Consider the following 16,274-nt stretch of genomic DNA (forward strand, 5'->3'; position numbering starts at 1 on the left):
GACATCAGTGTAGCATTTATACTAGAAAGCATTTCAAAACTGGTTATTATTTCACACCTGAGAGCTCATGTATTGCACGGTAAATGCTCTCACTGGTGCACAAAACCCTCACTTTTCAGAACGACCAGGATCTGCCATCTGCAAAGACTACACTTACTAGGGAAGGCCTCATTTCCTTTCTCACCAGCCCTAGAGGGAACATATGTCTTATTAGGCTTAGCTACATAATCTGGGGGGGCCTGATGATGAATGAAAATACAAGGCCCCTTGCTAAAAATGTACTAACAATGACAAGATGGTGACAGCACAACATTAGCCCAAGCTTGGGGCCCTGTGGGACTGCACAGGTAGCATGCCCAGTGGGCCGGTCCTGTGTCTGACGCTTGCTTGGGAAAAAGGGTAGAGAAGCCTTTCTTCTTTTTACAGAAACCGATTTTCAGACATAAGCTAACATCTGCCCAAACGTCAACTTAGGCCCTCTTCCGCCTCCTAAAGAGTAGGGGGGAGCTTAAATGTATAGCAGCTTTCATCTTTTTGATGAAAAGCCCTAGGTGACTTGGGGAAAATCTAATCAGTTAAGCATCTGCTACCAGAGCACTCGCTCTCTTAGATTCAGAACTCCCATATTCATAAGCCTCCCAAACTTCCAAGGACCAGAAAAGGCTCATGAGTAATCCACACACGTGAGGTCTCCCGGATAACTGATACCTGGGGTGATCTCACACCAAAGGGACCCTGGAAGGATTTCCCTCCTCAGGGATCCTGCCTAGGAGCACTCATTCGAGATCAGCAACATTCAGTTGTTTTACTGGCTACGGTGGAAGTTCAGATTAGCCACTGCCCTTCTGTCCCCTTGCCATTTCCTGAAAACACTGTACTGAGTTCATGCAGCTCTGTTTGGGGTAACCTCCTGATCCTGAGAACTATGAGAACCTATTCATCTCCTAAGACCCAAATCAAGAGTGACTCCCTCCACAGGAGCCTCCATTTTTTTGTCAAACTGGCACACTGTCCCATCTTTACCCCATTCTCCTGCATCCAGCCTGTTCCATTTAGTCCGTGACTGTTTTCACAGTCCCCTTTGTATCTAGAGTGCCTACTACAAAGTCTGGTATATAGATGGAACTCAGTAAACAGCTGCTGAATGTATTATAGAGGGAGTAAGTACACGTGGCAATATTTCCATTGAAAATGCTATATTCAGAGAGAAATACGACTCCTATCCAAAAGCTTGATTTTCAAATTACTGTAATTTCTGTTATCAAGAATAATTTCAACAACCGGCACTTACTAGCCCTTACCCTTGTGCTGATTTTTTTTAAAAGATTTTATTTACTTGAGACAGAGAGAGAGAGTGCACAAGTGGGGAGGAGGGTCAGAGGGAGGAGAAGCAGAATCCCTACTGAGCAGGGAGCCCGATGTGGGGCTCGATCCCAGGACCCAAGGATCATGACCTGAGCTGAAGGCAGTCGCTTAACCGACTGAGCCACCCAGGTGTCCTTCTTCTGATTATTTTACAGGCATTCTATCATTTATGGTTTTTGACAATCTTTGAGGGTTTCTCCTTCCAATATTATCCTTACTTTAGAGATAAGAAAACTGAGGATCAGAGAGATGAAGAGTCCTGTCAAGGCCTACATGGCCATTAGCAGAAGGGCTGGCTCAAACACAGCCTGGCCTGGCTCAGAGGCTAGCGATTAATGACCATGCAGTATGGCACCTCCCCCTTGATAAGGTTCTTCCCTCTATGAAAACCCTCATTGCTAATTCTTTGATCTATTATGCATTTAGCTCAATTAGAAATGGAAAAGACATCTCTTCCCCTGGATCCTAATAATTCTCTAGTGCTACAATGAGAAATGCTCCTATATATGAGATTTGCAAAGAGAAAAAGCTTGCTCTCCTTGACCCTTGCTCTCCTTTCCCAAACCCAGGAGAGTATGAATGTGAGAATTCTACTTCCTTTCCTAACTTTACACGCAATTTACCTGATAAAGAGGGAAAGGTCCAAATTCTCCCGATGGATATTTATTTACAAATAGCCCCTTTCTTTACCAAAAGGCTTCGAAGATGCTTGTAACAAAAGTCTTACACATGCCAAGAGTCAGAAGAGAAAAACCAAGAGCTGGGACTGTGAAAAATACAGAGGCCCTGTGTGCCAACAGCCCGGGCAGTGACCACATCCCATGTCACCTATGGAATCCCAGTATTGGTGGAAGGTTCCATCTCAAGAAACCGCTCAGATCTTTACCTGTGCTTTAAATCAAGTTACCATTAAATTAAATTGCCACAAAGTCTTAGAAGCCTAAGAAAAATACTGTTAGAAAGGAGAAGTATGGTCATAAAGTTGGTCATGAAATGATAGGTGTTATCTAAGAATAAAAAAGGATCTAAAAAGCCTGAGTATCATTATTAGATTTGACATGGGCATGGGACAATAAATGTCTAGGTTTATGCTTCCATAATATCCATCCAACTGGTAATGGGTACTTCAGAAACATAACTGGTCCCTAAAACTAGAACCTTTTCTTTGCCTCTCCTTTCACAGAGCTAGCACATAATCATGTTCCACTTGCTGCAGGGAATAAAAACACTAAAATGTGTCAAATGCAGATAATATTGTATAGAAGTATACTTTCTTAGCTTTTTTCTCCTTGGACTTGGAGACATTTTAGTTACTCTAGTGCTCAAACTCTCTCTGCTTTGATGGGATTTTTATATACCAAATCAAATTACTTGCAAAACTGTCATATTTCTGTTGCTGAAGGATGAAATGAAGCCACAGAACCTAGGACAGAAGACCTGGGAGCTGTCCCTCTACATCATGCTTGGATATTCCCACCAGAGGGGAAGGCAGTCTCCCCACCCCTCTGGGCATCTTTGGTCTGGTAGGCTCTGCCCTGTTCCCAAGCTCACCACTTCGGTGCCCGATTTGGAACTCTAACCACCTGTTGTCACCCTGGGGGGAAGGCGGGAAAATGAGGAATTGTGGGATAGCAAGGGACAGCCACGGGCCCCAAGAAGAAACCCTTTGGCCTCTAAAGTAGAAAGACAAAAGAGATCACGGAGCACTGAGGGGACCATCTGTTAGTCAATGTTCGCTTCAGTACCCCCAGGACCTAGCACAGTGCAAGACACAAAGGCGGCTCTAAGGAGCTTTCTCTGTTGGACTGAGCTAAGGTTTGGCAGAACTAGGCTACCAGCTGGGGGCTTTGAGGACTCGATATTCTCATCTCAAAGATGAAATCTGGCTTCCCTCCTACATGCACAGAGTTCTTGCAAGATGGCACTGTGGTGTCTGTGTGTCTGCCCTCTGACGGAATACAATCGTTGAACACCAATCCCGTGGCCAATTTTCAGGGCAAAGGAATGGTGGCTGTGAACGTGGTCTCCTTCCTGCCCGCTGGCCTGGCCCCTCCCTTGCGCCCCCTTTTTGAGTCCCATCTTCCTCCTTTCAGCAGCTCCAGTGTCCTCCCTGTCTCCACCTCAGGCACTCAAACCCACTCTAACAGGGTGACACCAACTGATGCTGAGGAAGTTCATTTCCCCCAGACATGTGACACCAGGCAGCCCCTCTCAGGCTAAGGCCCAGTGACGAGGAGCCCCTCATAGAGTTCCCTTTATTCCTCAGCTTGAGCTAAATAAAGAACCAGGCAAAGGCCTTCTGCCATTATTCCTGTTTAAAGCCAGCGCCGACCGGTGGCTCCTGATCTCACCAGCCTGCCATCCCACTAGGTTCTAAGGGTGTGGATTCTTGGGATGGGCTCCCAAGTATGGTTTCTTTCATTTTCGAGAAGGCCGGGTCTGTATTCCTTAGAAACCGGAAGACCTATTAGCTCAGGTTCCATTTTTCTGGGACTGAGAGACTCTATCTCAATTTTACAGCTTTTCCTTTCTTACCAAACGAGAAGTGCAAGTTTCCCAGGTCAACAGTTTGCAGGAGGGCACTCAGCATGCAGTGCTGCTGGTGTTGAGCACCGTTATACTTTACTACCCTGTGGATGGGTCATGCAAGACTGCCTGCAGGCTTTATTCACCACTGTGCAAAAATACAACTAGTTATGAGCTAACCTGAATGAGCCCAACAAATATTACCGATATTCATTCAAAACTGGCCTTTTACTTCTCTGAAAGACCTGAGGTGGCAGGAATTACTTGGCATATTGGAGAATAACTGAGTATTATTAAACAGGACTGTGTTTGGCTTCTCTTTTTCTTCATTTACATGGATGATGTCAACTCCTTTTATACAATACTGATGCATGTCCCCTTGTCACGGAGATAAATACAAGGGAACGATTCCTCTAATGAGCTGAGGACAAGGTCCGAGTGGCCCCACAAGCCAGACAAGGCCCCAGACAACGGGTCCATTTTCTAATGTGGGAAAGAAGGCTTCACAGCTACTTCTCAAAGACTAAATTCTAACACTAAGATAATTATTTGTGCAGAGGCCCTCCAAAATTGAATCTGTTCATATCTAATAATCCAACTGTAGATGTAACTACTTAGAAGAATATTTACCAGGTAGATTTACAAAAAGAGCTAATGTTGCTTAGAACCAGTCAGTTCGTGGGAGCCTTACTAACGTTTGCTGTGGCTGTCTACAGTTGCTCTTAACATCTCTGTGAAAACTTGACAAGTTCAAAACAATACAGATTAGCTTTAGAGCTCGAAAGCAGATCTACAGTTCTTTTCTGAACACGACCAGGCTTTGCCCCCAGGACCGGCGGGCAGCACAGGGGAGGACAGGTCAGAGTGTGGTCTGAGGGTCGTCAAGAGAGTCGCCTGGGAGGCTTGGTACAGGACAGACTCCTGCAGCTCCACACGGTGACTGGCATCTCCAAAGACAGGGTCCAGCAGTCTACACTGTGACAAATTCCCTGGTGACTCTTTGCACACTGCAAGTTTGAGAACAGCTCCAAGGAAACACAAAGCTTTCTTTGCTCTTCCTCTCAGCCCTGTGAAGTCTGCCTGTCAAGGAAGAAGAGCCTGATATGAATCAAGACGAGTCCTCAATAAATATCTGGTCAAGTACAAAATATATAGTGTAAGCTTATTATCTCTCCCCTTTTCCTTAAGCTGCCAGGAATCTTGCCACATTTGAACTCAATTATTTAAATTCCATAGGCCTTCATGGCTTATATTTTTAAGCTCTTTTTTTTTCGCATTCTCAAATTTTTACTCATAAGTCTCTCTGGTTCTCATTTTTACTTTTTATTTCTTTGCTGCCATTATTTTATTTTACGGTTTTTGCAAGCACTCTCAAATCCTCCGTGGAATTAAATGAGGTATAAATAAGACACACCTATGCACAGATATAATTCAAAGTGGCCATTATTTGTGTTCCTGCAATGTTTGTGTTCCTGCAATGTTAAGATCCTGCCATAGACACTGGACCACATGCCTGTTCTAGCTTTCCACTGGGAATCTTTTCTCCGAGTTTGTTAATAAAAGCACCAGCTGCCTTACTTGTGTCCTTGGAGCTCGATGGCCGTTCCTTTTCTCCCACCGATGTCCCACATGATGACAGAGTGATCTGAGCTGCCCGAGAACAACACTCGCTGGACAGGGTCCCAACAGAGAGCAGTCACCCCACCTGCGAGAACAGACACAGCTGGACATTAGTCACAAAGCGACAGTATTATTCACTAATAAATGTGAACACAAAGGAGTTAGGATTTAGTGTTCTTTTGCTCATAGAACAAACAAGTAAGTTCCCGAAGAGTAAAAAAACTGGCTCCCGGAATAAAAGTCCCACCCTTTCAGCATTTCCCCCTCACGTTTAATGTACCATAAAATCAATTACTATAAAAACCAAAAGAAAAGAAAAAGGCAATTAATTGTCCGACAAGAGACGTAATTCAAAGAATGGAAAATATCACACTAGGAAATATTAACCGTTTTTTCTTAACTTCTGCCTACCTCCCACCCTGACAATAACGGACAAAAGTAAATGGAATTTTTTTTTTTATTTTTTATTTTTTTTAGTAAATGGAATTTTAGAAAGCTCAATTGGATTTTTTATTCTTGAACACAGATACAATTACACCACAACATCAGAATTTAAAATTTATTTTCTCTTTGGGATTTTAAATGTACAGATTCTGGGCACATCATTTACATCCTTAAGTGTCAATTTCCTCGACTATAAAATGGGGCTAATGGCGCTACATCTGAACATCGACATACAACTGCTATTACTACTGATGATGGTATCAACCTGGCCCTTACCTACTTCATACGGTTGTGGCGATAATCAGGCTGGATCAGTTATACAGGGCCGCTCTGTAAACTGTGGCGTGAGCAAACATGTTGGTTATTCGCATTACTCTACGGGTGTGGCTATAAAATATTATGACAGATCTTTCTCTCTGGTAGTCCCCTTATAAATCAAACCCCTGCATGATGAGAACAATATTAACTTTTTCCATTTAAGATGAGCCCAAAGCCTACAAACACTTAAGAATGTGAGAAATACTCATTTTTCCATGATTAAGAAAGATATTATAAGAAAAATATTACATTCTGAAAAGAACACGAAATAGCATCTTGTTTATTAAAATCTGACATTTTTTTCTTATTTAGATGATCAATTCGTTCTAATAAAGTGCTGCACTTTAAAAGCTTTTAGGAAAGTTTCTTTTCCATAATATTCTCAGGGTTTTTTTTTTTTTTTAAGATCAAAAAGGCGGGAAAAAGTCCCACTGTTCTGGCTTATGCTTCATCGCTTCTCTCCATACCTGCACAACATCCTCCTGTCCATGTACAAGTAAACATGCCCCCCCCAATATACATACAGTCCATCTCCTGCCACCACCTAACAGCACCGAGCACACGGCCAGCGGCACACTCTTAAATGAATGAAGGAGCGGACGAATGAAAATACAAACATCTTTTTTTCATCCACAATCCTTGTTATTTGGAACCCCTCTACTAGACTCACTAACCCTTCCAAGTGACATCCTGTTCCTCCTTTTGTACACCAACTCTTCCTTCCCTGCTCTTAAACTCCATGATTACCGCAGTCCCTCCTTGTTCCATTTCACTTCCCTGTGGACGCCTGCGGTCCTGAAGCAGATGATCCTTCTTCTGCAGGACCCTCAGAAGGCCAGCAGTGGCCTAACACTGCGTGCATACATCATGCACCTCATGTCATCCCATCATGTAGGCCCTCGATCATCTCACTTCATCCCAAGAAGAAGGGTGAGTGCAGTACAATAAGGTATTTTGAGAGGGAGAGAGACCCCATTCACATAACTTGTATTGCAGGATATTTAAACAGTATGCCTAAGGGTCAGTACTATCTGTAGTTTCAGGCATCCACTGGGAGGTCCTGGAACTTGTCCCCCGCCGATTACGGGGGAACTACTCTATACTTTTTTTTTTTTTAAACCATGCTTCAGTATTTGACAATGTAATACTTCAGAATGTTCTATCCTGCAACACAAGTTATTTATTCCCACACAGTACGCAAGTGACTTACTTTGTTAAATATCCGTGGCAGAGTTAGCTAACCGTCCACCTCGATCCCTACGCCCCCTCCATGTACGGAGTGCTTCCTGGAAAGCTGCTGTCCTGCAGGAACCACATTTACCAGCCCTCCTGCATCTAGGGGGCGTGTGACCAGTTCTCAGCAACTGAAAGCAGAAAGTAATCTGCATTCCTTCCAGGCCAAGGCAGTTAAGATGTCCCTTTTTCACTTTCTTTTCGTACTTACTCCTCAAAGACTCCAAGACTCAGGGCATGGAGAAACTACATTCTAGAAGGAGCCAGAGTCCCTGAATTACCATATGGAAGAGAACTGTAATTCAAACACACCCGCACGGGATTGTAATGTGAGCAAAAAATAAACTGCTGCATTAAGCCACTGAAATGTTAGAAATTATCTGTTTGAGCAGTTAGCATTAGCTATTATAATGCCATAAATTTACTAGGACATATAATGGGACTGGCCCAAGGGGCGTCTGGGTGGCTCAGTTGGTTAAGTGGCCAACTCTTGATTTTGGCTCAAGTCATGACCTCAGGGCCTTGAGATGGAGCCCCACGTAGGGCTCCTCGCTCAGCAAGCAGTCTGCTCGAGATTCTCTCCCTCTCCCTCTGCCCCTCCCTCTCTTGTGTGTCCTTTCTCTCTAAAATAATAAATAAATCTTTAAAAAAAATTTAAGGCTGGCCCAAGAGGAAGGTGAGAGTCACCAAAAACTTCATAAATCAGGCAAGCAAAAAGAAGTAACTAGTGTAGACTGTTAATACTGATGCCTACTATCTAAACAGAATTGGAGAGGACCTCAGTTGGAAAACCACTGCATCAGCCTCCAGAGCAATCCACTGGAAACTCTGAATTGTTTTCCAAAATCGTATCTTAAGTCTAAGCACTTTTCACCACCTCTACTACTACCATCTTTGCATGAACCATTATCAAAATTCTTGGCCTAGAAGATTGAAAAGCATGATACATATTTTGTTGGAAAGCCTATGGGGGAAAAGGCACTCTTATAAGACAGTGTACCATAGTTCACAGTGAGTACATGAACTATGGTACATTCACTCAGTATTCTGCAGCTATAAGAAACAATGAACAAGATCACTTAGGGGATAGCAAGTGATTTCCAGGACACACTGTAAAGTGAAAAAGGCAAAGCACAGAAAAATAGCTACATTGTGCTATCTTTCATCTAAGAAAAAAGGGTAAATAAGAAATGAATGAGATTTGTTACCTTCAGCAGGTGCATGGGAACAACGATGGAGGAGGGCTGAAGCAGAGTGGCACTTTTCTGAGTATATTTTTTTGTGTTTTGGAACCATATTAATGTTTCACATACTCGTAAATAAAATTAACAAGGAGTGTGTTGGTGGGGGGCAGGGTGTGGACCCAAAATAGAATATAAACAGAAACAAGTGAACCTAACTGTATTACAAAGGAATGATCCGACCACACTGAAGGGAGGCAGGGGGAGAACTGACAAAAGTCACTTTGGAAAACAGTAATTTGATTACATAGTCTAAAGCAAAATATAAAGATTTGTACACAAATATAGTACTTTAGTTAGGAGGTTTGTATATGGGTTACGTAGGTTAGCAATTCTGAAGCTGTTCTGTGTGTATTTTAGGATTGAGCAAGTAAATATATTGAGCATAATGAGAGCTGAGTTTCTCACTATGTTCATAGGAGTTACAGGTGTGGGGGGAGGTTAGAATAAACTCTTTGGTGTTAGATTGGAATTGGAAGTATCAGTATGAACTCGTGTGTGTGTGTGTGTGTGTGTGTGTGTGTGTGTGTGTGTGTGTACACATACACCCCCCCACACACAAATACAAAAGACACAGAAATAGTTACAGATATGTGAGCACACACATATATTTCCTAGCTCCCCCCAAGAATGAGCACACGTAGCACCCAGATTTTGGCTTCTATATACTTCTAAATACTATCTATTCTTTAATGAAAGAAACAATGTCCGTATGAATGGTTAATTCTAGGGCTGAGGCACAGAGTATACAAGATGAGCCAGGAACATCATGCTGTATCAAAAAGTGAAGGGACAGGGGGCACCTGGGTGGCTCAGTCAGTTAAGCGTCTACCTTTGGCTCAGGTTCTTGGGATCCAGTCCCTCCATCAGGCTTCCTGCTCAGCTTCTCCCTCTGCCCCTCCCCTCTGCTCATGATCTCTCTCTCTCTCTCATGCTTGCTCCCTCAAATAAATAAATAAAATCTTTTTTTTATAGCACAATTTATATATTTCAAATGGACAAAAAATTAGTATCATTTACAGTATCTTAAGATAAATTGCCTTTGAATGGGAGCTTCCTTTCCAGTACTTTGAGGTCTACAAGACGTATCTAGAAAATGTACTACTGTGGAAAATGACTGCTTAAATTGAATGCGGGGGAGGGGGGAGGGCCTGTGGTTTCTCTTTTTGATTAATTGCTGTAACACTGTCCTTCAGGCGGCTGAGGGAGTTTCATGTTTTCTTTAGACATCATTAGGCGCCGGAGCTCTTGCAGGACAACTTTGATGCTATATGAATTCTGCCATTTTGCTAGCACTGATATGGCTCTTGGGTCCACCACTCCGTTAGAACTATTAACTCCATTCATATTAATTTTTGTTACAAATCTTACAAAGGGGGGTGCTTCTGGGTATTTAGGTCCACATTCTATTTTAAGGCTGTATATTCGGTTTTCATAAATTGTCCAAGCCCGTGATGGCTGCCACCTTGCGTCGCTGTTGCTGGAAGCCTAAATAAATAAAATCTTAAAAAAAAAAAAAAAAAGTGAAGGGACAGTCAAAAGGTCACAGAAGCCAGTGTGAAGAAGCCAGTGTCCCACTGGTCAAATTAGGGACAATTTGAGCAAGAAAATAAATAAATGATAGCAATGAATTCTCACACATAGAAATAATTAAGAACTCATGAGCCCATATTGGTATAAACAATGGAAAAAATAAGTAAATATGGGGGAGAAGTAAAGTTTTTCCTTATAATAAAATTCCAACCAAAAAGTGTGGAAAAGATAATGACTAGAAAAAGCACAATCTGGCAAACACCACAGTCATAACTGTTTCTGGAAAGAGTCATCAATGGAGTCTCAATGCATAGTAAAATTACTGGACAGAAATATGATGAGAAACAGTATTTATACAGTTTCAAAATATTTCCTCATAAAATACTTATGAATTACAAAGCGTGACTAAAGTGGAGAAACTTGGCAGACACTACCTTAACCAAATGATCAACGTTAACATCACCAGAAACAGGATAAATCAGTATCATGTGCCTCTTGACACAATCCACTGAGAAGGACATAACATCACTTCCATGGTATTCTTTTTTTTTTTAATTTTTTATTGTTATGTTAATCACCATATATTACATCATTTGTTTTGGTGTATCCATGGTATTCTTATAAAAAATGCATAACCTGAATTTAACCATGAGGAAACGGCAAACAAATGCAAATGGAAGGACATTCTGGCTGGTACTCAAAAATGCCAAGGTCATGAAAGACAAAGGAAGCCTGAAGAGCTGTCTCACGTGGAAGGAAACGAAGGAGACATTATCACCAAATGCCACTGGTCCTGGATCAGATTGTGAACATCCCTGAGGACTCAAGAGTATTACACCACGCTTCAGTAAGAGTGGAAAAGATGGAAGAAAAAGCTTCAAGACGGGAGGAGGATGGGACTGGGGAGAAAAAAAATTAACTTTTGAGGTCCATCCCAGCTCTATGTACATGTCCTAGCAATGGTGTCTCTTGGAGGTTGGTGTATAAATCGTTAACCGTAGCACTCATTTCAAATCAGTGCATCCAGCATGTATGGAGCATCTTCTATATGGCAGATACCAGGTTAAGCTCTGGGGATACAATCAAATCAAGTAAGACTCAGACTCTACTCCCAACACAAACTTAGCTGAAGATGACGGCATTAGTTCGGAGAACAAGAAGGGCATGCATCCTGTGTTCAGTGTGGTATTCTCTCTTGGAACACGTGGCTACTCCCTTTGCCTGGAGTGCCCATCTTACCTTTTATCACCCAAGAAACCTTTCCTTTCTTCAAGGTGGAGCTCAGGCGCCGTCTCCTGCAGGAATCCTTCCCCAACACTCTTAATCAAAGTGAGGTTTCCACCTCTGTGTGCGTTTCTATCCCCACACTCACCCACTGCATTGAACTTTATCATATTACAAGTATGTCCCCACAGGAGACTTTACATTCTGTATCTTTGTATTCAAGCACAGTGCCCAGTGCCTGGTACACAGTAGGTGCTTAATAAATGTCTACGCACCTGGCCTGTGAACTGGGTGGCAGAGAGGAATGGGAGACAATAAAGAAGATTAATAAGCCATCACTACAGAGGCGTCCGGCAGAGCCTTGGGATGGGGGCCGGTGGGAAGGCAGTGCACTAAATCACAGGGGGGCACAAAGGGGTGGAGAGGAGAGCTGCTGACGGAATGGCCTCTTCCCTCCAAGGAGAGTGTTCCAGCAGCCCTCAGCAGACAGCCTTCTGAACAGTCCTTCCTACAGATGCTTTTGGCAGCACGGAAAGGCAACCCCCGTCAGTGAGCCTGCATCCCAGAGCAACGCTCTGCACCACTGTGCAGTCCACACCCAGGGCATCCTTCTCACCCTCCATATTTAGGTCGGAGAACACGAGCCAGGGGCTACGGCGGGTGTGGGTTTCTGAATTTATGATATTTCAAATCACAAACATCCTTTCTCCCATTTCATTTTACTTCACTTCAGATTCCTCCGTCTTTCTGCTCCCCCTCATTTCATGATATGCTTCTCCCTGCCTTTGACCTTCATAATATAGGACTGATAGAGCCGTTTCTAACACGAATGTATTCTTAAAAACAAAGGTCTCTAGCAATATAAAATTTATCCATACTATTACATTTTCTCATAAATGAAAATTTTAATGGTTGCATAATATCCCAACACATGGATATACCTTATTTCACTTACTGTCACATTTTCCTCAACTTTTAACTATTATAAATTTTGCTAAGATGAATATTTTTATTTGTAAAACTTTGCTCATGTTCCTATTTAGTTAGAAGAGATTCCCAAACATGAAACTAGATCAAAGAGTAGGAAAAGTTTTAGAAATTTAATACATGTTACAAAAATGCAGAGTGAACTCATTTTTAAGAGACTTTTACAACCTATCTTGCAAAAGCTAGGGAGACTACGTGAAGTGTTGCAAAGTCAGGGCTGGAAATGGCTGGGTCTGTCTTTACCGGTGTGATGTGGCACCTCGCCTGGGGCGTGCCATCCCACCTACAAGGTGAAGGAGTGCGGGCTCCCTGTGACTACAGGAGAGCGACTGAGTCCCCCAAACACAAGGCCTCTTGAATAAAATCTCTGACCTTTCAGCTGCTGCATTTTGCAGTAACTGCAGGCTGAAGTGAGGAGTGTTGCTGTAAAGCTGAATGTGCTCTACCTGCAGGCTACCCCTTCCTCCTGAGAGCCACAAACGGACATGCCACTGTTTCCTTGCCACCTCCCCAGGGGCGTCTCTTCAAGCACCGTGATCTCCCTCCCAGACCGCTCTAACCTCCAGTGCTCCTGCTTTCGGCAAATGGCAGCACCATCCACCCAAATGGCTCCAGCCAGAAACCGGGGAGCCACCCCCACCCAAAGGCCAAGTGCCGCTGACTCCGCATCTCCTAAAAAGTCCTGAAGTCCCTCCTCTTCCCGCCATGCCCATGCCATCCACCCAGTCCAAACAAGTGGGACTCAGGCAGCTGCCTTCCTTCAAAATGGTCTCCGCACATCCATTCTCGTCCCCACCCAATCCACCGCCATGGCTGCCACAGTGACTTGTTAAAATGGAAAGCAGGCCACCACCCGGCTCACACTTCATCACTGGTTTCCCACTGCCTGAGAACAATGTCCGACGTTCTTTACAACGCCTGGAAGTTCAACTTCCCCTCCTGGCCCCTGGCTCTTCACAGCGCCCACGGGACTCCATTTGGTTGCTCACACTTTCCCACTCCAGGCCGCATACCCGTGTCACACACCTGGCGCCTAGAATGGTCTCACCACCTGGGTAACTCCTCTTTCTCCTTAAGGTTTCATTCAAACACCACTTCCCCAGAAGTCTCCCTTTAGCACTCTGGAGAGGGAGGCCCTCTTCTTACTTGCTCCCCCAGCAGCCTCTAAGCTGCACTGGGGCGTCACAGTACTGCTGCGCTCATAACCTTTTGAAGAACTACCTCTATTTATTGGTTTAATGACTGCATTCCATGACTGGAAGCTCAATAGGCAAGCATTATGTTTGTCTGATTCACCCCTATATCCCAGCACTCATCATGCTGATGGCTAACGACGTGGCTGACTCGATAAAAATCTACATCTACTGGATGTGAAAGCCTTCACTGTAAACAAAAATCAAGTTTTCAGCTTAATGATTTGAACTTGTGTATTTGCACTGAACTATGCCTTTCCTTGTTTTAGTTAGTTACAGTTATACTGTTACTTTCAATTAATTCCCCTAACAGTTAATGAACAAGAGCGTATTTAAATTTTTGTTAAAAGTAGTGTGCTTTGGCAACTTATGTTCAATCCCTTCTGTTTATAGTATGTTCACACTAACCAAAACAATCCTTAGAAGTAAAAGAAAAACATGACTTTACTGATACTATGAATTTCCAATGGTTAAAATCTGATTCTTCCTCCCTTTGTTCAAGTCAGTGTGACTTTCTGGTAGAAATATTTTCTGATTTCTGCAGAAATAGCAAAGAATTGTGATACTTGGCATTTAGTTCCAGAAATAAAACCAGCAGAGGGAGCAAAGGAACATAAAACTAGTTTCCTAGGTCCCCACGGATTAGTAAATGCTATGTTGGCCTGTGGTATTAGGCCAATTCCATCTCTAACCCACATTTTTATACGACCTTCTGTACTATAACAGAGCGATGGGTGAATGGTTAGGACTCTGTCTACATACCAGACTGTCTGCTTCTGAGTGTGGATCTGGACTGATAAGACCCCCAATAACATTCTTGAATGGATCTGGGGTCATCTTAAGGTCTTTGTTTTGGGGTTAGGGAATAAGGAGATTAATCCTTACAGAACCCCTTTTCCCAGAGTCTGGGACCTCTCAGGGCCCAGGATGGGCCAACTGTAGAGGAAGAGCTCAACAATATGTTTGCATCATCAAGGAATCTCTTAGACATCCCTGCTCTGGCTACAAATGAATGAGTTGTGCTGTAGCCAGACTGGCGATGGGTAAATACTACTGTCTACGGATAATAACAGTAAGTTGATTATGTGACCTGTTACATTTGCCTTCATGTTAGCTAGTGACTTTCCTGGGCCATATCTGGTCTTCCTCAAAGATATTTCATGATAAAGTCATAGAAGAATGCTTTAAACTCTGAGAAAGATAAAGCATAATGCCAAGATGACATTTTATATTAGAACTGATCCAGAAGACAAGAAACCCTTGGGCCACATCTGGCTCACCACACAGCAGTAAGCAGCAGCTACTCACCCCTTTTCTGGCCTTGAGGCAGCAACAGAGAACTCAGAGAACAACTCTCAGCCATACAGTGAACGGCTGACTACTAAGGAGCCAGGCTGAAAGCCACCTCTGCCTAAACCAAGTCTGGGAACTACCCAGTCTGGTCACCAGGCCTGCCGAACTCAGCACGTGAATTTCACCTTGGGCCCATACACTCCTGGCTTTGCCATGTACTCCTGCCACATTTTGAGGAGCAGTTCCTACTAGCTTTCCAATTATACTCTCTATTCTGCTGCCAGAGCAATCTTTTAAATTCTGACCAGGTTAACATCTTTGCTTAAAACTCTTTTACGGTTTCTCATTGACGTCAGGCTCATGCCTCAGTGATCCAAACGGACTCTCACTTCCTTTCTGGCTGCCCGCCACCTCAGACTCAGTGTGCCAGCCAAAAGGAGTTACTAGAGTTCCCAGGAGAGCACACTCTTGCAAATCTCCATGACTTGGACAATGCTGGTTTTCTCTGCCTGGAGTGTTCGCCTCACTTCTTTTTCATGAACTCAACACTCACTCCTTCTCAAATACCTTAGGTCAACACCGCCTCTGCTGGGAAGGCCTTCCTGTTCGAGCTAAGTGCCTATTCTGTGTTCCTGGAAGTGCCCCATGCCGGCTTCCCCTGCCCCTGCCGCCATGTCACTCTTTCACTCCTGTCTCTCTCCCTGGGCGGTGAAGAGTTTGAGGAAATAACTGAACCTTTTATTTCCATGACAGGGAGTAGTGGCTGAGATCAACTAGGGAGAGCAATGAGTGTAAAGAGACCAAGGTCCAGGGCAGAACTCACAAAAAAGATCACTAAGGAGACGAGAAAGAGCAGTCAGAGAAGCAGAAGAAAACTGGGAGAGAATGTGTCACAGAAGCCAAAGGGAGGGCTGTTACAAGCATGAAGCAAGGGCCACGTTGTAAAATGCTGCCAAAATGTTAAGTATGACATGGTTTAAAACATGTCCACTGGATTTAGCAACCAGCAGGTCACTGGCCACCTTGGGGACAGCAGTGTCAGACAAGCGAGAGACAAGCCAAACTGCAGGTGGGTGGAAGGCAAGTGAGACATGAAGAATTTGAAGAAGCCGGAAAATGATATTCTCTCAAGAAGTCTTGCCGTTTGCTACAACATGAGGACATTATGCCAAGTGAAAGAAGCCAGTCACAAAACAACGCATCCCATAGGAGTCTACTCTGTGAGGTACCGAGAACAGGCAAATTCGTAGAGACAGAAGGTAGAATGGTGGTTGCCAGGGACCGGGGGAAGGGGTAT

The 16,274-nt window shown here is 43.6% G+C and overlaps 1 protein-coding gene and 1 pseudogene across 4 annotated transcripts in view; both read right to left on the bottom strand.

The window, feature by feature from the left end:
• Window positions 1–16,274, bottom strand: part of WDFY2 (WD repeat and FYVE domain containing 2) — a 165,214-nt gene that overhangs the window by 15,008 nt on the left and 133,932 nt on the right. For all 4 annotated transcript variants that reach the window (XR_015767895.1, XM_088021810.1, XM_028104026.2 and 1 more), the window contains one exon: window positions 5,470–5,596. Coding sequence is in view for 3 of the 4 variants with exons in the window: in XM_088021810.1 (XP_087877936.1) it covers window positions 5,470–5,596 (127 nt within the window). In the remaining variant the exon portion in view is untranslated. The remainder of the gene's footprint in view (window positions 1–5,469; window positions 5,597–16,274) is intronic.
• LOC114212869 (ubiquitin-conjugating enzyme E2 variant 1 pseudogene) lies at window positions 9,735–14,521 on the bottom strand (annotated as a pseudogene).

The sequence above is a fragment of the Eumetopias jubatus genome, unplaced genomic scaffold (genome assembly GCF_037043125.1).
Source record: "Eumetopias jubatus isolate StellerSeaLion01/CBP00866 unplaced genomic scaffold, mEumJub1_p1.0 scaffold_3, whole genome shotgun sequence".
NCBI classification, from domain to species: domain Eukaryota; kingdom Metazoa; phylum Chordata; class Mammalia; order Carnivora; family Otariidae; genus Eumetopias; species Eumetopias jubatus.